At 38.7% G+C, this 26,913-nt stretch overlaps 1 protein-coding gene and 1 long non-coding RNA gene across 3 annotated transcripts in view; one reads left to right on the top strand and one right to left on the bottom strand.

Annotated features, from left to right (window-relative positions):
* Nucleotides 1-8,152: 8,152 nt before the first annotated feature.
* The window catches only part of LOC136883517 (uncharacterized), a 28,722-nt gene continuing 9,961 nt past the window's right edge, over nucleotides 8,153-26,913 (bottom strand). Inside the window, exons 1-3 of one of the 2 annotated variants that reach the window (XR_010861261.2) lie at nucleotides 14,174-14,280; nucleotides 10,563-10,721; nucleotides 8,153-8,300 (exon numbers count right to left, since the gene is read on the bottom strand). This is a non-coding gene — a long non-coding RNA (uncharacterized lncRNA). Of the gene's footprint in view, nucleotides 8,301-10,562; nucleotides 10,722-14,173; nucleotides 14,281-26,913 lie in introns of those variants that run through there. The other variant, XR_010861262.2, reaches the window with a different exon arrangement.
* On the top strand, nucleotides 15,025-15,958 carry SmE (Small ribonucleoprotein particle protein SmE). Its single transcript, XM_067155199.2, has one exon. It carries the CDS (start codon nucleotides 15,131-15,133, stop codon nucleotides 15,422-15,424), a length of 294 nt encoding a protein of 97 aa, XP_067011300.1. The 5' UTR covers nucleotides 15,025-15,130; the 3' UTR covers nucleotides 15,425-15,958.

Below are 26,913 nucleotides of genomic sequence, written 5' to 3'. Positions count from 1 at the left end.
TCCACTATAACGCTGTTTTAATATCCAGTAACTCTGGATTGGTGATATCTTGAATATTACGAATAGCTGCTATTGCTCTTTCCTTTATATGTATATTCAATAATGTTCTGGTTGTTTGTAGATGTATTCCTAAATATTTGAAATGATTTGCAATTTCCAATTTCTCTTTTTTGAGAAGTATGTTATTTGATTTGGCTAATCTCCCACCCTTTCAAAAGACCATCTGTACGGTCTTGTTAATGATAATAGTAAAATCATTTTCCTTTGCCCATTACTACAGTTTGTCTATTACTATCTGTAATTCTTCTTTATAACTGGATCCTAAGACCATGTCATCAGCATACACATATAGTACTGCTGGGGAGTTCCTGGAATTATTTTAGTGACAATATAGTAACATATGGCATACACTTAATTTGGGCACACCTTACATCCAGAGACCTCGAAACATTAGATCGTGTAAAAGCAAGTTTCTTGAAAAGGACACTAGCCGTCTCAAAATTTACTCCTACAAGAAGTTTACGAACTTACAAAGGAAACTTTCTTCATCGAGAATCTTAAATTAAGATTGCATCTACCAACAACCAAAGCTTCAGAAAAACACCTAAATGATAGGAAGGAGAAAAGGACAAATATGTGGGAGGAATTTTATTGCACCGACGCAATGATAAATAAGAAATGGACTCAAACCAACTACACTCTTAGGCACACAGGGACTCGGTTTGCTGTGCATGGATTTCATAATATATATGTAAAATAAAGTCTTTTCATTCACCCGATGAACCTTTGCTTACACCAAGTTTAGAACCCCGGTAAATAAGCTACTGCAGGACTAAGTTTCGGCTCTTCGACGTCTCCGAAAACCGTAAAAAATGTAGTTAGTGGGACGTAAAGCCAATAACATTATTATTTCGGGTGTACTTTCCATTTATTGGGTGCTGAATTTAAGAGATTGTTCACCACTTCAAAACTAAGGCAACAAATTATGTTTCACAGTTCTCATGAGAGCGAATAAATCGAGGAATTTGCATTTTAATTTATTTTGAAACATTCAAAATGATGTTAGAAATATCATTTTAACAGTTTTATCATGTATTTTCATCTATCCAGCGATTTGAAATCGAAGAGAAACCGTTATTTGACGAATTGAAATTTTTAAATAATCAGCTTGTTGGTCTCTTTTCTACTAGAATGTATGCGATTCTAGTTGATTATATGTGGTGTGTACTTGTTGGCGAAGCGTTTTCATACGTGTAAAAGAGATTTTGACTATGATTTTACATTTATCATTTTAAAATACCGCCGTTTATATAATATGTACGTGATATTTTCGTGTTAACGAATACCAGAAATCCGGCTACATCGGCCGCCATGTTTTTATTATATTACGGCCTGAGGATTGGAGTCGGTCTTGGTTACACGTACAACAGTCATTGAGGTATTCACATGCGTAGAGAAAGATACCACTGCCTTTTAACAACATACCTTTAGTGTATAATTTTTGAATTTTGCTTCTTGGTTTAGTTTGTTAGGTTTTATGCATTTTACTACTTATGACTACCTTTTGAGAAATGCTGTGCAACAAACAGCACATACACCCGTTGGTTAGCGGCGTAGAACATCTCTACGGCATCCTCAGCCTGTCGTAAGGGGGCCACTAAGCTGGGTAACCCCAGATTCTGAACTTGAGACCACCAGAACCCTGACCGAGTGTAGCATTCCTTCCACATACGGTACTATTCTTAGCGCACTGGCGTTTGGCCTTAGGGGTCCCGGGTTCGATTCCAGGCAGGGTCGGAAATTTTAACCATAATTAGTTAATTCCCCTGGCACGCGTCTTCACAATAATTTAATCCTCATCACGACGCGCAGGTCGCCTACGGGAGTCAAATAAAAAGACCTGCACCAGACCTCTCCGGATGACACACGGCATTTTACCCCGCTTTAATATTTCAATCGGACCTCTCTCGGCCAATTCTCGCCTGACTTTATTTATTTATTTATTTATTTATTTATTTATTTATTTATTTATTTATTTATTTATTTATTTATTTATTTATTTATTTATTTATTTATTTATTTATTTATTTATTTTAACCTTGTATGCCTTTTTAAAGACCGTACTCCATCACACAACAACTTCTACAGATCCTCTCTGTGGGAGATTCAAAGGAAATACGCATATGTTTTGCCTTCAAGTGTCATGGCCGCCAGTGTCTCAAGTTGATTCAGAGATGGCCAGCAGATTAGCAGTCTATATTTTTAATGTCGTTGTTATTTCACTAACAGATATTTCCTTTTTCTCTGGCGTATTTCTTAATTTTCAATGACATGCGTTCAGCCTAGCCTATATCGGTATGGATTCTCTCGATTTTCTTTTAAAATGAAAGTTGATACCTGCAGTGGAAAAAAAGAAAATTGTGTTCATTATTGTAATTTAATATCTAACGTTGTTGACTTTTTAGTGAGTTGTCTCATAAAGAATCTGATTTTAGCGAATGTGGATTTTTAAGGTCTTCACTTAGACTGTAGATTTAGATTGTAGAAACGATGACTAGTTTTAAGCCTTAGACATCGTCTACCTAAACAACGTCTAAATCATTCACGATCTTCCATTGCATAAACAATGTTCAGTCGATGTTTAACTAGACATCCCTTAAAGTTTCAATTTTGGTTTGAAAATGGAGACAGAAGTATCTTTCATGCAACTCTTTGCTTGTCGCAACCAATGAAATTCGTCGGTGCACGCGCCGAACGCCAGTCAGCTGTTTGTCTTCCTACACATTACTCAAATACGGCTGAGCATGGCTTGCCCACAGATAAGAGTATCGCTTTGGGTGCAAATTAAATCTTATAATATTATCGACACTAAAGCGACACGCCACCGTACGGGGAAGTGTAGCTTACGCTTTCATTGTTACAGTGAGTGTAATTTACTCATAAATATAGTAGCTTCGACGAAGAGAAGATGAAGCAATAGTAATGTGTAACCGAGTGTGTTGTACGGGCTATATAGATGTAGCTTGCATTCTGGAGATCGTAGATTCGAAACGCATCATCGGCAGCCGTGAAGATTGTTTTCCATAGTTTCCCTATTTTTACACCAGGCAATACTAGGGCTGTTATTATGGCCACGGCTCTTCTTCCCCAGTCCTCTTTAAACGATTATCACCACCACTTGCCTTTTCCTATCTGATAGTTCCCGAAAACCTATGCGATTATATACACTGACTGACAGAGCAAATGCAACACCAAGAAGGAGTGGTCAGAACTTTATGCCAATTGTAGGGTAGACTAATGTCACTGAGGTATGCTCATGATGTGAAATGCGCCGCTGTGCTGCGCACGTAGCGAACGATAAATGGGACACGGCGTTGGCGAATGGCCCACTTCGTACCGTGATTTCTCAGCCGACAGTCATTGTAGAACGTGTTGTCGTGTGCCACAGGACACGTGTATAGCTAAGAATGCCAGGCCGCCGTCAACGGAGGCATTTCCAGCAGACAGACGACTTTACGAGGGGTATGGTGATCGGGCTGAGAAGGGCAGGTTGGTCGCTTCGTCAAATCGCAGCCGATACCCATAGGGATGTGTCCACGGTGCAGCGCCTGTGGCGAAGATGGTTGGCGCAGGGACATGTGGCACGTGCGAGGGGTCCAGACGCAGCCCGAGTGACGTCAGCACGCAAGGATCGGCGCATCCGCCGCCAAGCGGTGGCAGCCCCGCACGCCACGTCAACCGCCATTCTTCAGCATGTGCAAGACACCCTGGCTGTTCCAATATCGACCAGAACAATTTCCCGTCGATTGGTTGAAGGAGGCGTGCACACCCGGCGTTCACTCAGAAGACTACCATTGACTCCACAGCATAGACGTGCACGCCTGGCATGGTGCCGGGCTAGAGCGACTTGGATGAGGGAATGGCGGAACGTCGTGTTCTCCGATGAGTCACGCTTCTGTTCTGTCAGTGATAGTCACCGCAGACGAGTGTGGCGTCGGCGTGGAGAAAGGTCAAATCCGCCAGTAACTGTGGAGCGCCCTACCGCTAGACAACGCGGCATCATGGTTTGGGGCGCTATTGCGTATGATTCCACGTCACCTCTAGTGCGTATTCAAGGCACGTTAAATGCCCACCGCTACGTGCAGCATGTGCTGCGGCCGGTGGCACTCCCGTACCTTCAGGGGCTGCCCAATGCTCTGTTTCAGCAGGATAATGCCCGCCCACACACTGCTCGCATCTCCCAACAGGCTCTACGAGGTGTACAGATGCTTTCGTGGCCAGCGTACTCTCCGGATCTCTCACCAATCGAACACGTGTGGGATCTCATTGGACGCCGTTTGCAAACTCTGCCCCAGCCTCGTACGGACGACCAACTGTGGCAAATGGTTGACAGAGAATGGAGAACCATCCCTCAGGACACCATCCGCACTCTTATTGACTCTGTACCTCGACGTGTTTCTGCGTGCATCGCCACTCGCGGTGGTCCTACATCCTACTGAGTCGATGCCGTGCGCATTGTGTAACCTGCATATCGGTTTGAAATAAACATCAATTATTCGTCCGTGCCGTCTCTGTTTTTTCCCCAACTTTCATCCCTTTCGAACCACTCCTTCTTGGTGTTGCATTTGCTCTGTCAGTCAGTGTATATATAAAAATCCCATACAACCTACTTTTTAGTTTTCACTATTATGTGTGTTTACTTGGCAGTAAATATAAGCGAATCTCTCCCGGTTGATGTATGTGACAGCCCTCAGACGGTCGGGACACGTAATTGTGATATGTGTGTAGTTGAAGTGACCTATAATTCCATGGAAATTACCCCATGTATATAATAAAATATATCGATTGCCAAGAATTTATTCAAGTTGACAGTTACCGGACCATCATTTTGTCAGTCTCAAGAAACAAGTCTCTCGTAAAGCGAAACCTTATTTTATGATTATCTCCCCGTGCATGTCAAACGAATTGCTGCGATTTAGCAGCGGGCGACCCACAGAGAGGCCGTCGGACTAACCTTTCTTCCCGGAATCGTCTCAACATGATAATACAAATTACGTATTTCACGGTACATAACCTCTGATTGTGATTCACTCCTGTCATTTGAGGTTAAACAGTGCTCTCGGCAGTGTTTAAACATGGCCGGTTGAACATCGGTTTTAGACAGTGTCTAAGTGATAAATAACGTCTCTGCAATGCGGCAGCCATACTTAGGCATTGTTTAACCGTATACATCGTCTAAATGCCGTTTCTGCAATCGGCCCATTTCCATGCTGTTTAGCAAAGTTATCTTTCTTCTGTTGTGTTGGTAAAGAGTAGACAGGTTGAAATCTTCATTTAAGCAAATACATTTTAGCTTTTTCAAATATTCTTGGTGGTTTGAACATACCAATGTGGTTTTCATCAAAATGTAGGTAAAAATTTCCATTGACCATTCGCTAAAAATGATAGGTTAGAGATTCAACATAAGGATTTTCCTCTGTTACTAGAAGTGTCATTGTGTCCCTTTTCTGTGCTTTCCCTATTACCTAAGTATGCTTATGATCAACGAAACGGTGTCTCTGTTTAGTGGCCTTCTTAATATTACTTTTGAGATGAATATCCCTTTTCTCCTTCGTTATGATCCAAGGAGGTGAATAGTGAAATTAACAAAGCGAATAGCTGCACGGCTTGGGTCACGTAGCTACCAGCTTTCATTCGGCAGATGGTGGGTTCGAGCCCGACTGTCAGCAGCCCTGAAGATGGTTTTCATAGTTTCCCATTTTCACAGCAGGCAAATGCTGGGTCTGTATCTTAATTAAGACCATGGCCGCTTCCTTCCCTCTCCTATCCCTTTCCTATGCTATCGCCGCCATAAGACCTATTTATGTCGGTGCGACGTAATGCAAATTGAGAAAAATTGTACCTAACGTTTGATTTTCAAGTATTTATGAACTGTCCCTTATTTTTGTAAAAAATAGCGTATTTTAGGTAAATTTCTCTCATTTCTTATATCAAAAAATGGCAACCCACCCAACCCTACTAATTTGTCGCTGAAAAGTCGGCCCGACCCTGTTCACGGTTTGGCCGCTAGATGTCAGGTTTTCGTTCTGTTCTTGTCGGACTTGAACATTGTGATATTCGGAGTGTGATGCTGTGTTGATTTCGTGCAATTTATTATGAAAATTGTTCCTGTCAGTGAATGTCTGTGAGGTTGAGAGGATGGTACACGGTTGCGTACCTCTATGTATTTCGGATGACACTTAAAAATCATGAAAATTGACGACCTAAAGTTTCCCTTCCCAGTGCGGTTTAAGGGAGAAATGGAGGCAACCTATTTCTAAAAGCAAGGTGATAAAGTAGGATCCCTTTAGGTACCTAGCAATTTCTCTCATACAACAGATTTCAATACATCAATCAAAGTTCCTTCTGTTTGCAGTGTGTATCCTGTTCACGAAAAGAAAAATGTCAAACGCAGGAAGCATCCAGCTCCCAAAAATGATGTATTGCCATCAAAATTTAGTAAAAGTTCCAATTCAAATAAAAATGAACATACCATACCTATAAATACGTCAGCCACAAACGAAAAAGGAGTACAAGGTCTCGTTTCTATGTCAAGAAAAGACTACGAGTATATCTGTTAGATCTAAAACTATAGGGCTAATTGCAGAAATTGATGTCTAGTTTTAAGTCGACCTAAACAACGTCTAAATCGAGCACGATCTTCCATTGCATAAACAATGTTCAGACGATGTTTAACGAGACATCGTTTAAAGTTTCAATATTGGTTTGAAAATGGAGATAGAAGTATATTTCATATTACTATTTGCTTGTCGCAACTAATGAAATTCGTCGGTGCGCGCGCTGTCAGCTGTCTGTCTTCATTCACAATGACATTATTCAAATATGGCTAAGCATGAGCATGAGTATCACTTTCGGTGGAGATCAAATCTTATCATAATGTTATCGACACTAAAACGACACGCCACCGTACGGGGAAGTGTAGCTTATGCTTTCATTGTTACATTGAGTGTAATTTACTCATAAATATAGTAGCTTCGACGAAGAGAAGATGAAGCAATAGTAATGTGTAACCGAGTGTGTTGTACGGGCCATATAGATGCAGCTTGCATTCTGGAGATCGTAGGTTTGAAACGCATCATCGGCAGCCCTGAAGACTGTTTTCCGTAGTTTCCCTATTTTTACTCCAGGCAAATACTAGGGCTGTTATTATGGCCACGGCTCTTCTTTCCCAGTCCTCTTTAAACAATATTCACCACCATCACTACCACTTGCCTTTTCCTATCTGATAGTTGTCGAAAATTTATACGATTATATATATAAAAACACCATACAACCTACTTTTAAGTTTTTACTATTCTATGTGTTTCCTTGGCAGTAAATATAAGTGAATCCCTCCTGGCTGATGTATGTGACAGCCCTCTGACGATCGGGATACATAATTCTGATATAGATGTAGTCGAAATGACCTATAATTCCATGGAAATTACCCCATGTACCGGTATATAATAAAATATATCGGTTGCCAAGAATTGTATTCAAGTTGACTGTACCTTCGTCAGTGTCAAGAAACAAGTCTCTCGAAGAGCGAAACTTTATTTTAAGATCTATCTCCCCATACATGTCAAACGAATTGCTGCGATTTAGCAGCGGGCAACCCACAGAGAGACCGTCGGACTAACCTTTCTTCCCGAATCGTCTCAACATGGTAATACAAATTACATGTTTCATGGTACATAACCTCTCATTGCAATTCACTCCTCTCATCTGAGGTTAAACAGTGTTCTCAGCTGTGTTTAAACATGACCGGTTGAACATCAGTTTTAGACAGTGTCTAAGTGATAAATAATGTCTCTGCAATGCGGTAACCATAAATAGGCATTGTTTAACCGTAGACATAGTCTAAATACCGTTTCTGGAATCGCCACATACTGTCCCCCTTTTTCTGGGGTCGCTTATTCGGCTGCGCGAGAGTCCCACGGGTGGAACGTACGATGAGCCGAAGTCGCTATATCGGGACACGATCTTTTAATAATTTTTATTCGCAGGGCACTGGCGATAGGATAGGTGACAGCTGGCACTATGAAATACACAACAAAACAACAATGAACATTTATTAACAACATGAAAATCTGGACATCGATTCAAAAAATATGAACCTCTGAATTCAATCCACTGGATATAAGGAAAAAACTTATTTACAAGTATGTGCTCCCTGAATTTTCCTTGAATTACTTTGAACAAATTTTGTATTCATTATCCTCAAATTCTCCACTTCTGGTATCGATGTTGAATCGATGTGACTGTAAAGTAAATAAAAATGACATTAGTGGAAAGTGCGTAATACTCGATGAACAATATTGCATTCAAATCAAATCCATTTGTTGCCAATGACCCAATACTCCTGAAATTGAATACCCTACCTTTAGAGTAGTTCATTTTACAAAATAGAGCTCCATTTCAATCTCATTTTCACTATTTAACTTAATTTAATGATTTAAATTCATTAGTTAATTCCTATTCTAACCCATGCTTACACTATTATACATTTTTACAAAGTCTGAGTTAAAATCAGCAATGATTTAAATGCTTAAGCTTTATATAAGCTTCTTAATTATGTTTCCTTTTAAATCATAGGTTAGCCTCTCCAGTTCCTAGCTAATTATGGGCAACGTGTACTCCTATTCTCACTTTGTCACTATTTTAACCCTACTCTTTGCATTATTTAAAGTTTATTACGAAGCTTTATACTATTCACAATAATAAATCAAATGAGATTATGATTATTAGCCCTATAGCTCAAATCTATACCACAATTCACTCACGAATCAATTACCAATTATTTATGAGGTTACCTAATAGTTCAATTCATACATTTCAGATTTTTTACGTTTCTCTTAAATGTCTAAGTTCCAGATTTTTACATATCAGGTTTCCATATTCTTTATATTTTTCAGATTCTTTGGCTTATTCTCATTTTCTTCAGATCTCCCTTGATTCTATTCAACTGGTTAATCGCCAATAACATTTAAATTACAGAATTAAATCTTTCATTGGAAAAATAGAGCATAACTATCACAAAACAAAGGTCCTGAGTTCGACAATATCAGAATCACATACTACGGGAATATGCATAAAGTTCTGAAAATCACAAGGAAATAAAGTACACAGATACAAAAATATATCACAACGACCTCAAAATTTACGGAAATAAATTTATTGCCGTTTGGATTATTATTATTATTATTATTATTATTATTATTATTATTATTATTATTATTATTATTATTATTATTATTATTATTATTATTATTATTATTGTATCATGAACCCTAGGATTCTGTAGATGACCCTACAATAATGACATACACGACTTATAGCAATGAATAGAAATAGAATTAGACGACAAATGATTACGATCAGACGAAGTTTTACAATCTCAACCACGTACAATCAAGGATAATTATGCTCAATCTCATGAAATAGAATCTTAAATCATAGCAAACACATCTTTAATTTGTTGTTGAGTTATTTCTTCAAATTACTATTATCTCTAATAACAATGACCATGACCAACGTGTACGGTACCCTAGTGGTCACCGCGTGGTTAATACGCAACTGATTTCAATAAGTCATTATGCACCATATTCGCCGGATGGATTCAATTCTACCATCATCATTGTCGAATTGGACGTTTTCTGTAGTACAACTATCACTTCCAACAAAATTTTGTATCTCAAAAACATTTTTTAATCTTCCGTCCTAATCTTTACCTTTATTTCCATGATTATTATTTTCAATCGTGAAATATTCCGAAGAAATAAATCCTGTGGCTACTAAATGAATGAAATACATTTTAGATCAAATTTAAATAATCAGAATACATCTCCATTTCTATAAACAATCTAGTGTAGATCATCGCTTTAAGGTCGGCTACTGAACACATTATTTTTGTTTTTGCTACTTGCTTTACGTCGCACCGACACAGACAGGTCTTATGGCGACGATGGGACGGGAATGAGCTAGGAGTTGGAAGGAAGCGGCCGTGGCCTTAATTAAGGTACAGCCCCAGCATTTTCCTGGTGTGAAAATAGGAAACCACGGAAAACCATTTTCAGGGCTGCTGACAGTGGGGTTCGAACCTACTATCTCCCGAATACTGGATATTGGCCGCACTTAAGCGACTGCAGCTATCGAGCTCGGTGAACACGTTATTATTATCATCGTTATCGTTAATAAAGTACTTTATTATTATTATTATTATTATTATTATTATTATTATTATTATTGCCTCAATATAACAGTGGCAATTTTTGAAGATCTTAAGTACCCCACATATACCATCAATGAACTAATGAAACACATGCTCTACTCAACCAACACCATAATGAAAGACATTCAAATCTAACTAAAAGTTGAGAAATAAATCAATCAAGAAAACAATCTCGAAATATCTACAGAAAGAAACAATATTGTTTAATGGGTACTCATTGTTTCGATGTAGACAAATTCATCTGGGATGTAGACATGAAGACATGTCTCCTCTCGATTATGGCGGATCGTACCTGTTCATTATGCTGGCTCACACAATTTCAGCTCAGAAGTCCATGACGTCGGCACAGTCAGGCGATATGAATTTGCGGCGATGATTCCTTGAGGTTGTCATGGAAGTCCTCCCTCGTTGATCCATAACTGAATATCTGGCTCTCGTAGTCAGGCTGAAACTAAAATTTAAATTAGAGGTTTGCTCCACTTGTATTACCTAACGAAGTTGTGCACCATCATACTTAACACTCGATGCAGCGATGTACATTTGATGTCCTATTTCTCTGGCACAATAGAATAATGTACCATACATCTACTTCTCGTTAATCCTTGGATTATATGTCCTACAGTTGCTCAACACGATGTTGACTACACAAGTTGTCACTCAACTCACACCCTGTAGTAGTCTACGTCGTACGTTTTCACAAGTTCCCTTGGTAAATAATGTTCTCTTCTCGACGGCTTAAATTGTTCCAAATGTACGGTACTTCGGAATGAAATAGTCCACATGAAATCGTGGAATAATTCTCGAATTCAAAGACAAAATACAAACTTATTAGGATATTTTCAAACCAAGTCCACAAGATTAGATAAAATGTACTCGAAGTTTCCAGACGCATTCTTTCGGACGAAGTTGTATCATGTATACTCCCTCAAAAGGCAAGGTTTGTCCCTTGACATCTTCTTTTCCAGAAAGTAGTAGAATATGTGACTGTTCTTGACCTAACAAGAAGAATACTGTGTGCTCGCTCTCTCACACTGCACTAAGTAATTAACTTCTCTATTCGCTCCTTCACACAGTAAAGTGTCCTCGACCACCGAACAAGTAAAAAGTGACATAATCTACAGATTATGATTTATATTGGTCGAAATTAATGGTTAAATGTGATTCTTCCTCTCTTGCAAGTGTACGGATTATTGCAGAATTCTCTCACCCCTTCTCCAACTTTCCGCTGCATTACCGCTCGACCCAGTTCCGGCTCTCTGCTTGCAACGGGACGGCCTGTCTATCAGCTGATACCTGGTCCGTGCCTATGCATGAAAATTCACGGAAATTAAAGCAAATCATTTATTCCTAAAAGGTACCATGTGGCAGGTGCAATAGGGATGAGAAAATGAAATACCAAATTACGGAAAACAATCTGTAAATTGAGGTATAGGATACGGGTAATGAAATCAGAAGAAGTTTTACGGTATCGGAACTTGAGCAAAAAGCAAACCAAATTGAAAAGAATGGTAAACATTGTCATTTAGGAGCTTTATTCCTGTCAGAATGAATTTAATTTTAGGGGAAGAAAAGAAGGAGAAATACGGTGAAACGACGCTAAATATTTGCGTCCTCTGCCATAGGAAATCACTTACCGGCTATAGATTTCTGTGATCCTTGTACTGCCTAGCTCTACCGTATCAGAAGACGCTAAGAATTACATAGGATTTTCTAATGGTGAAGCGGATATAACATCGCTTACCAAACAGTGGCTTCAACACGAATGTCAAAACATCAGATGTGCGGAGAAAAGAATTGGATCGCTGATAATTGGTGAAATGGCGATTAAACACAAAGTTATTTATGACCGTAATCTCGATCCGTTCATCGGCTACTCTGAGGCACGGTAGCTAAAAAGAGACGGTAGGTGTCACGCGCAACGGCCAGGAGCGTGCGACGTCAGTGGACCGTGACCGTCTCCCAGGCGCTGTAACTTACTGCAAATCAGCGTGCCGAGCACCCCCATTTATGTTCCTTATCACATACGTGTATGTTGTAATTCAAAAAAATCAAATGAAAACCACTAAGATATTGCATAGAACTATTATTTTTATTATTTTGTTTGTGTGCTTTTGTAAATATTGCAGATATACTTTGAAATCCAGAATATTGGGACCTTTTGCTAATATGTTTAAAAATCATTTTTAAATGTTCCAATATATCGTAAATGTTAGTATTTACAGTTCCCAATCTTATACACGTACAAATTAAATAAATCGCAGCTTAACAATCAAGAAATAATATTAACCGAAACAGGCTGTGGATTTTCAAATTCTAAATAAAATACACAAGATTAAATACTGCATGTTGTTACTTTTCCTGAAAATAGTAAGTACTGTACAAACATTATTGCTTTTTATTGCTAATATAATATAATATAATATAATATAATATAATATAATATAATATAATATAATATAATATAATATAATATAATACTGAATATACAGTAGAGCATGAAGCCCTATTTGACAAAATTATATTAGGGCTGGGATGGTTTGCACAGCCTGCCACCGCACAGCACGGCAATTTAACAGCACAAGCACATCGTATACACTGGAATTCACTTCATTCACGACCGATGTGCATAAGTTCACGACTTTCAAAACATTCGCAAGCCTCGAAAGTAATTAAATAATTAATGAAACAATGTGCAGGCCACAGACGAACAGCAATGCTTCGAAATTCACTGCTTAGAATGATATCACCGACAGAAAAGTGTAAATAGACTGATATTAACGCGCCAAACAATGCTTAGTGTAATGGGAGCGACGGTCCAGTGACGTCACGACCACGGCAGTCTTCTGCGCATCCGTCTCGTGACACCTACCGTCTCTCTTCTAGCTACCGTGCTCTGAGGCACAATTAGATGGTTCGTTAAAAAGTGACAACCTGGCTATCAGATTTCTCTGCTTCTTTCGTGAATTATTTATTTCGTTTAACCATTTTGTACGAAATACGTAAGAAATAATCCAAACAATTGCTTTTGGTCTACCTTTTATCTCATATCTGTTTGCTGCCTTCTGAAATAACTAGTTTTAATGAATTTTTATAGTTTTTCATACTCGCACGTGTTGCAATGAGCGGGCGAGACAGCTCAGTAAAGAGAATTCTTGCGGCGGTATTCGGAAGTATCTCGAGGCCGAGTCTAGTGTGCTCTATTTCGTGGCCTTTAATATCTGTTAGAGCCTCCGTGGCTCAGACAGCAGCGCGTCGGCCTCTCAGCGCTGGATCCGTGGTTCTAATTCCGGTCCCTCAATGTGAGATTTGTGCTGGACAAAGCGGAGGAGGGACAGGTTTTCCTCCGGGTACTCCGGTTTTTCCTGTCATCTTCCATTCCAGCAACACTGTCCATTATCATTTCATAGTCATTATCAGTCATTAATAATCACTAGTTCGGAAGTTTATGACCTAAAGAAGTACAAAATATGCCAGCAAATAAGCCCTAAAATGTACCTAAATATGACCTAAAAAAGTAAAATATGACTTCGTTTTAGGGACGGGTAGCAAGTATTATATTATTGCTAACATTGAACGTATCAAGAAGTTATTAGCGATAATACAGCAGACACATTTAATCATGCGAACTGTCAGAGCTACAGTAGGTACGTTAATATTTATACATTCATTCAGTTCAGCTCCGAGGAGGATCTCTCACCTTGGTTTCCTAAAAAAAAGCACCAAAAACGAAGTATTAGCATGCATTTTGGTATTTGTCGGCATACATTGGTACAGCACCTCTTTCTTTTTCGGAATTATGTCTTTTAAACCTTCTACCTATCTGTATCAGGAAAACAAATATACATCTACTACAGTATTTTGAAATCCTGTGTTTGGAACTCGACGCAGATAACATGTACTTACCTTGTTTTAAACGACGCCTCAATTGAATGGATGAAATCCATAACGCTATAAGTGACATAAAATAATGAGTTAAGTGCAGGATGTAACTCCGGGAGGATGTATCCTTTCACCAGCAAAGAGATACGAGTGATAGCGGTAATATTCTACGCTCTAGTGATAGGCGGTATAACTACAAATAGCATGCTTTATGTGAGTGTTAAGATGTTTATGTTTATTTTTATAAATGCCTTTATCTCTGAATGATCAAAATACTGCTTACACCGTTATGGTTTTCATCAAATGCAGTATTTGTTTTCATCCATTCAATTTAAACAAAAATGCTCAAAATCTAACCGAATATGACCTTATATCACTAAAATAAGAAAATTATGACCGAAACAATAAAAATGGCGGAAATATGCATTTATATGCAACAAAAAATTGGTTTAAAAGGGGTCAGGGACACATCATTCAACCTTATTTTTCAGATTTCGTGTGAAATAAGCGCACGATATGAATATGACTTTTCGTTAACATCCGAACCTTAATAATCACCTTGGGAGTGGCAATCCCATTATTTATTATTTATTGACATAATTACACTAATTACAATTGCGGGCAAATCAACTGCCAATGCTCTTTGTAGGCTGCTCAGAGATCTGTGAACATTGAATATGTAATTTCAGAATCATTATTGTACGGATAAATTGTGTTAGTGTTAAATATATTACTACTTTATTGTGATAATTAACTTTTTTATTTTATCTGAATTTAAGACACTTAAAAATTAAACCGAAAAAAAAAAAAAAACAGTGAAAAGGGAAGAAATTCAATTGAGTTGGTAGTATTGGCTTCATTCGGCTTGGGTGCCGCGCTATGCGTCTTGTTCCGGTTGTTTTGCGCCTAGTAATCAGAATTGTTGGACCGGTTTGTTGTGGACGATTTTGTGAGTAGATTTTTGCAGGAAGAAAAATAAACATGTCGTATAAAGGACCACAGAAAGTCCAGAAGGTGATGGTACAGCCCATCAACCTTATATTCAGGTACCTTCAAAACAGATCGCGAGTGCAAGTGTGGCTATATGAAAATGTGAATCTTCGAATTGAGGGCCATATTGTCGGTTTCGACGAATATATGAATCTTGTACTCGATGATGCAGAAGAGTATCATCTGAAAACTAAGAAGAGAAAGCCATTGGGTCGCATAATGATGAAGGGAGACAATATAAATCTTATACAAAACGTAAATCCCCAAGCAATGTCTTCGATGTAAAACATAACCTGAGATATGAACTGTGCAGTGAACGTGTGTGTGTTTTCGGTGTTGCCGACTGAAAGGAAGTTGGACATAAGTACAGTTTTTTACAACACGATGAATATTAGGAATTAAGTGTAATGGACATAGTAATAGTTGATAAACAAGTGAATACCTTTTTTATTTTAGCACAGCAATACCTTATTTCATCATCAGATAGTTCCCTTTTCTCTGGCGTACTTCTCAGTTTTCATCGAAAGGCATTCAGTCTATATCAGTACGAATTGTCTGGATTTTCTTGTAAAATGAAAGTTGATGCCTATAGTGGACAAAAAATTAAATTGTCTTCATTATTGTAATTGAATACCTAACTTTGTTGACTTTTCAGTGAGTTGTCTCATAAAGAATCTGATTTTAATGAAAGAGGATTTTTATGGTTTTCACTTTGTGTATTTCCATGATGTGTTTAGCAATCTTTCTGCTGTTGTGTTGGTAAAGAGAAGACAGGTTGAAATCTTCATTTAAGCAAATACATTTTAGCTCTTTCAAATATTCTTGGTGTTTTGAACAAATCAATGTGATTTTAATCAGATTGTAGGTAAAAACATTAATACTTTACCCTCGCAGCCCAGGATATTAGTCCATCCCATGAGCCAAGAGATTTTTAATGTTATAAGTACTTGCAGAGCGTCTCAGAGGAGAGATGTGTTCATTGTGATGTCTGGGGACCCACCATCCCGCCCCTAGAAGTACATTTACTTTTATAACCTAATTAATATTATTACAGGCCATTTTCATTTCTGAAGTTGCTACTTGTATTCCTGTTGGACAATGTAAAGTGGCACGCGGTCTCCTTCCCGTGAAGATAGTTAATAATATTCTGTTACCAATCGCAGCACAATAAACGAAACTAGAGGCCGAGGGCTGCTTCACGGCTTCTAACCGCCCAGACCAATGGTCTTATCCAGATCCTATCCTAACCGTCCAGACTAAACGTGTTTCCTCACGAAACTGAAACTTAGGGCCGCTTCGCGGCTTCTAACCGCCCAGACTAATGGTCTTGTCCAGACCCTAACCAAACCGTCTGCATGGCAAGAACAACTCACCAATGGTCTTAACAATAATCACCACCACCACGTATCGAAGCATAGTTCCTAAGTACAGAGGTTGGCAGCACTGCTGGAGAACATCCTTTCCGAGAAAGCCGCGAGTGAGTAAACAGACGACAGTCGTTAATGCGTGTGAGAAAGTCTCGGCCCACGGGCTGGACTAAAGATGCAGCCCAGTACTCACTACATTCAGCTGCGCACGGAACGACTGTCGTTTGTTTACACGCTCATGGCCCGCTCGGGAAGGATGTTGTCAAGCGGTGCTCAGTGCTGCCAACTTCTGTACTTATGAACTAATGAGTGAGTGGTGCTTCGATAGCTCGTTGTGATCATTGTTACATCTTCCGTCTTGGCATGCGAACGGTTAGGATAGGACCTGGACAAGACCAGTGATATAGGGACAAGAAAAGGGGGGTAGGCCCCCAGGTTAGAATCCGCGAAGCGTTCTTAGGCCTCTAGTTTTGTGTGGAAATACGATTGGTTTGGACTGGTTCTTACTGTGCGGACGGTTAGCATAGGATCTGGACAAGACCATTGGTCTGGACTGTTTTTTGCTGTGGGGACGGTTAGGATAGGATCTGGACGAGACCTGTGATATAGAGACAAGGAAAGGGGTGGTTTGATTGTGCTGGGGTTGGTAACGCAACCTATTTATCAGCATTGATGACAATGATGTCGCCTTCTGTTCACATTGATCAATAAGAATGCAAGTATCTACTTTAGCTATGGACTATGGTGGGTGCTGCTCTTTATTAGGTTATAAAAGTAAATTTACTTCTGGGGGCGAGATGGTGGGTTCCTAGACATCGCAATGAACACTTCTCCCCTCGAAAAGGAATTCCAAGTTAAATTTGCATAATTTTCACTTCCTTAGAATATAAACTTTGGGCTGCGGAGTGTAAAGTTGGTGTAGAAACTTCCATTGACCATTTGCTAAAAAGGATAGGTTAGAGATTCAACGTAAGGATTTTTCCTCTGTTACTTCAAGTGTCGCTGTGTCATTTTGCTGTGCCTTCTCTATTTCCTAAGCATGCTTATGGTCAACGGAAGGATGCCTCTGTTTTTTGGCCTTCTTAATATTATTTTTGAGATGAATATCCCTTTTCTCCTTCGTTACGATCCAAGAAAATGAATAGTTTAGTTAACGAAGCGAATAGCTGCGCAGCTTGAGTCACGTAGCTACCAGCTTTCATTCGGCAGATGGTGGGTTCGAGTCAGACTGTCAGCAGCCCTGGAGATGGTTTTCATGGTTTCCCATTTTCATAACTGGTAGGTTTTCATGGTTTCCCATTTTCATAGCTGGCAAATGCTGGGGCTATCACGTTTTAATAAAACCACACCTTTGCTCGAATGTTTGTACTTTCAATTGCTTACTGCAGAAGAAAGAAATTGCTATCTTATTATTTTTTTGAGTTTGTTTGGGCCGCCTGAGGAGCACAGTGCTTTTGCTTCAGCTACGTTGTTTTCAGTGGTTGCTGCGTCTGGTATTCTTAATGGTGGGTTTGTGTATTATTATATCCATAGAAGTAATTATTTTCTGTTTACATAGAATTTTTAAAAAATACAGGAGCTTTCTCCTGGCGTGCATAGTACGGAACATCTGAATTATATCTTTAAAATCAGTGTTAGGAAGACTGAAACAATGACACATAGCACAATTCAACATTAATGATAAAATAGGCATGCAATTCTACAAATTTGACCATTTTCGGTCCCTTAGTGGTCCGTATTGACTAGTTTCAAAATTGGTCCGCCCTGTCAATACATTATCAATATCTAATTTTATACAGTGTTTTACTCGTACATGTTCCGGGAGCCCCAACTACCTTCATCAGCGATTTCTATATCAACGTAATGACAAAATAGTATCACACATAAAGTAAATTTAACAAGTATTGTTTGATTTTTAGTTCTCTGAGTTTACTTCTCGAGAGGTACACGCAAAGAAAATAAAGTCTGTGAAGGTTTAAGATCCACCTCGGTAAGTATTCTTGTAATATACTATTGTTTTGTTAACGACACACGACGACAAAGCATTCCAACATGAAACGGATAAATATTCACATGGATAAATTCAAACTTCCCACAGTAGCAGTGTAACATATAAACTCGTAACACAAGGTGCAGGAGGCTATGTTTTCGTGGGAGCAATAAACCATGTCTCAAATAGCATAAAACTGACACAATTACATCTCTTTTCAAGCAAATTAATAATATATTTGTATATTAGAGCAAATTAAAAATGTGGCAGTGCTGGACTGTCAACCCGATAAACTTTGCTCTTTTATAAAGTTATCAGACTACCAACTGTTGGTAAGGTCTTTGTTTTCAGCATATATGCCAATCACACGATGACATCTATATACTATATGTTGAATTCTGGGGCGATGCCATGTTTTATATATTTCAGGCAGGGGCTGTTTTTTCAAGGGATATGTAAAATGTTGCATAATTTATGATGTTTAGTTGTAACAGTTAATATACTTCTAGGGGCAGGATGATTCGTCCCTATCTTTTGCAGTGAAAACATAACTGTCAATCCCCTGTGGGTGGGGGACGGAAACAAAGAATTGTATTAGAACCACGAAACTACTAGTGATTAGTACTATCACGCAAGGAACACCCATAGGTCACCTTTACTTGCGAGTCGTACCACTGTGTTAGGTACACAATAGGTTTGTGATTAGTAGCAGCAGAGTGTGTTTCACTGTGGGTCTCCAGTACCCGTGATTAGTACCATTGTGAGAAACACCATGGGTCTGGGCGTTTCCTGTGATTAGTACCACTATATGAGGAACACCACGGGAATATCGGTACTCGTGATTAGTACACCTAGGTCAGGAACACCAAGGGTTTTGCGTTGCCTATGAGTGGCGGCATTATGTGAGAAACACCATAGGTCTGCGTTACCTGTGCGATGTACAAAACTTGTAGTACCATAATGTGTGGAACACCCGTGAGTCTGCGTTACTTTTCATTAGCACCGCAACATGACAAATACCATAGTTATACTTTACCTTTTGAAATAATGGAATTTATGCTAGTACAACTATATCCAAGCCTTATTTATTAATTTATCACCATTGTATTGTTTGTGGCGAGCGCTGGTATAGCACACCCAGGAAACTGGAGCTGGAAAATTATGTATTGTGTGTGGGAGTAGATGTTTAGGTGAGTTGTATAATTAGGTTTGAAAGGTATTTAATGAATATTCTTTGCTTAGGAGTTCTAAGGTACCTTCCGGTGATGTACTTGGATTTTCCTCAGCCATTGCAATAGGTTTCAAAAGTTCATTTTTCACCTATATTTGTTTACTTTATTGAAAATAATAATAGTTTTGAAGTTTTGCGATTACACCACCAGATGTCTTATGGCGATGCATAATAGATTCACTTTTGGTGTCGGAGGTTGTCAATCCATATCTCGAAGATAACCAAGGTCTACTGATTCAGCATTAGGGAGCCGAAGTGTCACTAAATGTTTCATAGATAGTACTTCTGCTCTACCTACTTTCTTTTTTAATTTTTTATCAGTGCATCCCAGACTAATTGCTGTGGTACACCGTCATATGCCTTCAACCCTGGATCGGTTGGGATTCGAACATCAGCCTTCCAGGTGGGAAGCCAGCAGCTAAGACACAGCAGTGTAGGAATGTCAGGGTGTCCACCTGTATGGAAAACCTGGGAAACAGGGAAATGTCAGGGAATTTGATAATTAACGGGAAAACCTGGAAATGTCAGGGAATTCAGGAAAAAAATCTGGAAATTCATTCTTCTGCCAGATAAAATTGACATACCATATTTATCCGTGTAATACAAACACATTTTTCAGTTTTTATAACATTAATCTAGGGCATGTCTTTTATGCCAGGAATAAATTTTAATGAAAAGTTAAGTGTGGTCTCGAATGTGAAGTAATCAATAATATCAATAACAATATGATTGATAGATCTAATTTTCAATGTTTTGATCTGCTTACTATTGAATATTTTGTGTTGTTGAGGAATGGTGAGCTCGATGAATTAGACCTATATTGCGTTCTTAGTTTTTTCCAGTAATGTGTCCAGACTCGGAAACAGCTTCGAAAGTTCAACTGCACAGAACAAAAGTTGCATATACAATCACTCATGGTTTGGCTCTCTATTTCCATAAACAAGTTCTTGAGATGGATAGTAAGTGCACACATTTCACCGTTGGGTTTGACGAGTCACTGAATAAAGTTTCTCAGATAGGCCAAATGGATCTTGTAGTTCATTGTTTCAATCTTGATACTAATGAAGTATGCACTTCTTATTTTGATTCCATGTTTCTTGGTCACTCTACCTCCTCAGATTTGTTAAATGGTTTTTTGCAAGCACAGCAAGGACTCTATCTAAATAAACTTACAAATTTCAGTGGATGGTCCAAATGTTAATAAAAAGTTCCTTCAGGATTTTGGTAATTTATTAGATGATCTAGATGTTCCTATTTTGTTGAACATTGGATCTTGTGGCTTGCATACTGTGCACAATTCATATAAAATGGCAGTAAAAGAAACCCAGTGGAATATTGCAGAGTTTCTTTGTGCTCTTCACTTCTTGTTTTGCTATGCTCCTGCACGTTGTGCTGATTATACACATTATTCAGGTTCAAACGTATTTCCTTTAAATATTGTGCTATAAGATGGCTTGAAAATTTTCAAGTCATTGAACATGCTATAGATATCTTACCTAATGTCGAAAAATATGTGGAAGGAACAAACAGAGACAAGAAAATCCCAAGCTGTAACAGCTTCAAAATAGTATCAACTTCACTTAAAGATAAGGTTCTTAAGGCAAGTTGTCATTTTTATTATCACTTGTTGGAGATTTGGAACCATTCCTAAAAGTTTGACAGATCTCCCATTTGCATCACTCCTTTATGAATCTTTCATTGATGATAAATATCATGACAAGGTTTATTAAGCCTGAGTCACTGCAGTCTTCAGGAAATCTCCTAAAACGTATTTAGACAGTAAAGAAAATCTTCTGCCTGCATCTAAAATTGACATAGGTTATGCTGCTAAAGCAGCACTTCGTGGCAATCCTGGATTAAATGATAGAGATATATTAGTGTTTTGCACAGATTATCTAAGGGGAATGGTAGCTTTGTGCAAATAGTTACTGGAAAGGTCACCACTGGCATATCGTCATCATCATCTGCAGTTTTCAGCTGTTGGCCACATCTGCTCACCGCTAGCATATAAACTGACTAAATTAATTTCTTGTTTCGATCCAAGTGTAGCCAAGTAGCCTCTAAGCAGCAGACTGCTAAGGATAGCTTTAAATGCCTTTAAATGGATCTCGAGTAATGAAGTCATTCATGTACAAAGGGAGTTCACTTCTGTTTGTCAGAATGATACTTTGAAAGAAGTGAATTCTTTGTATTCTAAAGACGAGAGGTTAGATCACTTTTGGCTTCGCACTGTTCGTCCGATAGTAAATTTGAAAACAGAAAAGTTGGCTTCATTTCTCAAAATGATATTAATATTGTTTCATGGAAATGCTTCACTTGAATGTGGTTTTCCTGTTAATAAAGAAATTATAGTAGAGAACATGCTACAAGTATCCCTTGTAGCACAAAGAATAATATATGATTCAATCCCAAACCCTGGTGAAATTGAAAAGGTCTCCATTAATAACATGCTCCATGGTGCAAGGAGTGTTCATGCTTTGTATGTTCAAAATCTAAAGGAGAAACGTGAAATATTGGAAGTAGAAGATTCTTTGCGAAAAATAAGAGAAAGGCCGCTTTGTTGCTGAAAGAATTAGAAAAGTAGTGGAGGGTGATGGCAGAAGCTCGAGTCGGTGGCTACAAAGAAGTTTCTTCACTGAAGCAGTAATAGCAATACATTTTTTTAAAAAGCTTAAAGTGAATTTAATCAGACTAAATTAAACTTCCAAGTTTTAATATGCACATTAATTGCTCATTTATTTTTTTGGATGTTAAGTTTTAAAAATGTATTTTAATATTACTGACACTTCCTTTATAATTGTTTTTTGTCATCATGTGTCAGGGAAAAAACTGGTTTTTATGTCTGGAAAACAGGGAAATGTCAGGGAATTTTAAAATCTGGATTTGGTGGACACCCTGAATGTAAACAGTACACATTTGTTTAATTAGTTGGAGTTCATGAAAAAAATAAAAATGAAATGCCATTTGTTTTTAGAACTGGGAGTGTACGAGGACAAGTTCGGTTCGCCAGATACAGGTATTTCGATTTGACACTCATAGGCGACCTGCACGTAGTGATGAGGATGAAATGGTGATGAAGGCGACACAAACACCCAGCCCCCGTTCCACTGGAATTAACTAGTTATTTCTAAAATTTCCAACCCTGCTGGGAATGGAACCTGTGACCCCTGTGACCAAAGGCCAGCACGCTAACCGTTTAGCAGTGGAGCCAGACCGGAGTTCATGAAGATTTGACGAAATATTCACCTTCATTCCTGACATCTTGACTCCTTATTTGGGGTGGTACAAGTAGCTCTTGCAGTGATAGTGCATTGGGTGATCTACTGTACCTCTTCTGTTCTGTGCTCTGTTTAAGTTCTTTGTAGAGAGTTACGAACACTAAATCATTCCTAAACGCTCACCTTTTCTCCATCATGTTCCTTAATGCAAAATTTAGGTCAAAATTTGATCTATTTAAAGATAAAAGTTTCATAATGTTCCGTATTGAACTGAATCACAATTAAATTGATGCAAGAAAAGTGGTTCAACCTATTCAATACAAGGAAAATAAGAAATGTAAACTTTACCTTCTTATTTGATTAAAAGCAGGACCGGTTTCGACCACTATTCTGGGTCATCATCAGCTGATTAAATAAAAATATAAAACAATGCATAGGAAAACAATAAGTAAAGGATTAGTCTTTCACTAAAAGCAGTTCAAGAAGCACTATAACACTATGGGGATTAGCACTGTGTGATGCAAGATCCTAAAATCCAGAAGAAGTCGAAGATCGGTCATTTAAATGAAGCAAGGTGCAAGTTCTTGACGAGCAGCATAACATACGTAATGTCCGGCAATGTGCTTCAAAATTGTTTATGAGAATTGGTGAATAGTTCAATGATCAAGCCTGCAAATGCTTCTAGGCGCAAAAATTATATAACACAATACTTGAATTATTAGACCCTTTCTTCAATCTTCTGGTACTTCTGTTTTCCTTCCATATTACACAAAATACTCAATATAACCCTGTTAGTCCTGCTGCCGTTATCATCTCTGAAGTCACGTCATCCGCACCTGACAATTCGATCCTGGCTCAGTCCGGTGGTATTTGAAGGTGCTCAGGTACGTCGACCTCGGGTCTATATTTACTGGCACATAAATGAACTCCCGCAGGACTGGCACCTCTGTATTAGGTCTCTGAAAACTGTCAAAAGTAGTTAGTGGGACATAAAAACAAAACATTATTATTACTATTTCCAACATTGTTGTATCTTCATATTAGATTTCCTCCAACATTTCTTGTTCCTCCTCTACCATCAGTTGTTTGAATTTGTCATTAATTTAGCAAAGTACAGTACGCTTTCCATTGCTGGAGGATACCCTCTCTTTTGTTGAAATTTGTCCTATATATGTCTTTACAAAATTTTGTATCTTCTCTCCATTTTTCGTTATTTCTAACCAATCATACAACACTTTCTTACCTCCTTTGACATGAGTTCTCAAATGTTTAGTGTTTAGACGTATGTTTATTAGCAGTTTTTTTGTTGTTTTTTGTTTGTTTGTTTTATTGTCCTCAACATGCCCTTGCAGTTTCTTCAGACATTTGCTCGTGGGCATCTTCCCTCGGACATTAGTGGCCTGTAATCCGTGTTACTGAGTCAATTGGAGGTGCACTTCAATCAATGACTCGGCAAGCAGCATGATTTTGTCAGGAAATGGGAAACTTAGTTTTATATCAAGACAAACGTTCAGATAACTTATATTTAAAAATGAAATGAGTCTGCCAAAATGAGAGATTTTTTATTACCTTCACCTATCTTTTTCTCTTCCCCTACAAACAGTTGGGGAAATGGAAACAGACTTTCAACGTATTAGGTCGTGTTACGTACATGTAGTACGTGTTGAAGAGATGTTAAGTACAGAACAAAAATGGCCAGCCAGACACCAGTGGGATCCGAACCCACAACCTCCCGATTTCGCGTCGGTTGCTCTACCAATTGAGCTATGGTGGCCTAGGCCATCTTTGTTCTGTTTGAAGGGATCTGAGCTACAGGTCTCGCACTGCTGCTAGCACACTGTAGAGTGCGTTTAAGTCGCCCGTTGTGGGGCATGTCAATGAATATTGAATTTTCACGACCGCATTGTAATGGAAACAGACTTTCAACGTATTAGGTCGTGTTACGTACATGTAGTACGTGTTGAAGAGATGTTAAGTACAGTACAAAAATGTTACATACATACATTATCATCGTTATAGACTGTTATGCCTTTCAGCGTTGAGTCTGCAAGCCTCTGAGAATTTACTAAACGTCACCACAATCCTCGATTTGCAACTAGTGTTGTGGCCTCATTTAGTTCTATACCACTTATCTTTAAATTGTTAGAAACCGAGTCTGACCATCGTCGTCTTGGTCTCCTACTTCTCTTACCCTCCATAGCAGAGTCCATTCTCCTAGGTAACCTAGCCTCCTTCATTCACCTCACATGACCCTACCACCGAAGCTGGTTTATGCGTACAGCTTCATCCATCGAGTTCATTCCTAAATTAGCCTTTATCTCTTCATTCTGAGTACCCTCCTGCCATTGTTCCCACCTGTTTGTACCAACAATCATTCTTGCTACTTTCATGTCTGTTACTTCTAACTTATGAATAAGATATCCTGAGTCCACCCAGCTTTCGCTCCCGTAAAGCAAAGTTGGTCTGAAAACAGACCGATGTAAAGAGTGTTTCGTCTGGGAGCTGACTTCCTTCTTACAGAATACTGCTGATTGCAACTGCGAGCTCACTTCATTAGCTTTACTACACCTTGATTCAATCTCACTTACTATATTACCACCCCGGGAGAATACACAACCTAAATACTTGAAATTATTGACCTGTTCTAGCTTTGTATCACCAATCTGACATTCAATTCTGTTGAATTTCTTACCTACTGACATCAGTTTAGTCTTTGAGAGGCTAATTTTCATACCATACTCATTGCACCTATTTTCAAGTTCAAAGATATTAAACTGCTTACTACATTTCCACCTAAGTGGATCCCTCCCTGCCATTTTATACCTTTCAGCTCTGCCGCCCACACACCCGCACTCCGGCGCACACACTCACTCATACCTTACACACACTCTGCTACCGTAGACACGCATACGCACACACGCACGCATACACACACCAACAGGTCCGTGAATACTCACCAACTTACCTCATGAGACGAGGCCGTGGACGGGCTGGAACAGACTAAAACAGTCTGGAGCTGGACTCGAACCAAATTAAACTAAAGGGAGGAGCGGGAGACGGAAAGAACCCAGAACCCTTCCCGATAAATGAAAGAACGGGGTCAAAATACATGGGGGTTTATTAATGAAAAATAAAGCGAAAGAGATCAAACAAAAAGAAAATAATAAAATCAAGCTTGAAATATTACTCACGGAGATATGCGTAGAAACTTATCATATAGGTTATTCATCCAATCATATCAAGAGGCAGATTGAAAAGATATCAAACATGGCCACACAAGCTTCTTTCAATCACAAACTTGTAACATACGATTTACTTCCTCCACATAATTTCATACACGCGACGTATGACACATTCGTCCTCGCAATGAATTAATGTCAGTGGACATACATCGAAAGAACTTACACGCACATCAAATAAAAACATACACGTTACATCTCACACATCTCCATGTATATGGACCAGCATCCCAGAGAAGAGATCCATCACGCAACAATCCCCCATTTGAAAAGCACAGCATCCCAGAAAAAAAGAATAAATATGGCTGCCATAGTTACGAAGCGAGTAAACAAAGCTAACAATGAAAGAAGACTCATTCAAATGAAACCAACAAACGTAGATATATAATTAGGCCAGCAAATAGCCCGAGGAATGAAAATAAGAAAATGTAAATAAAACTTTAAAAAATAACACTGTAAGAAAAGGAGAATGCTGTTAATCGGGCAAGCATACAGCACAACCACACGTATACACTCACCATAGAGACCCAAAAGAAATGTATACGGGCAGAATAATCAGTTTTGTCCAGACACATAACGAACACACGGAGGTCCGCATAGCAAGACAAGTGCTTTCATGGACTCATGAGCTCAATACAAGACGCGTAAAATAACAAAGGATTGCCGCATGAAGGCAAAGCACATCCCCACATAATTCACAGTAGCATCATCGTAACCATCACGCTTGCA

The sequence above is a fragment of the Anabrus simplex genome, chromosome 11 (assembly GCF_040414725.1).
Source record: "Anabrus simplex isolate iqAnaSimp1 chromosome 11, ASM4041472v1, whole genome shotgun sequence".
Lineage (NCBI taxonomy): Eukaryota > Metazoa > Arthropoda > Insecta > Orthoptera > Tettigoniidae > Anabrus > Anabrus simplex.
Note: the sequence above shows the minus strand (reverse complement) of the source record. Positions and strands in the feature narration are given on the sequence as shown.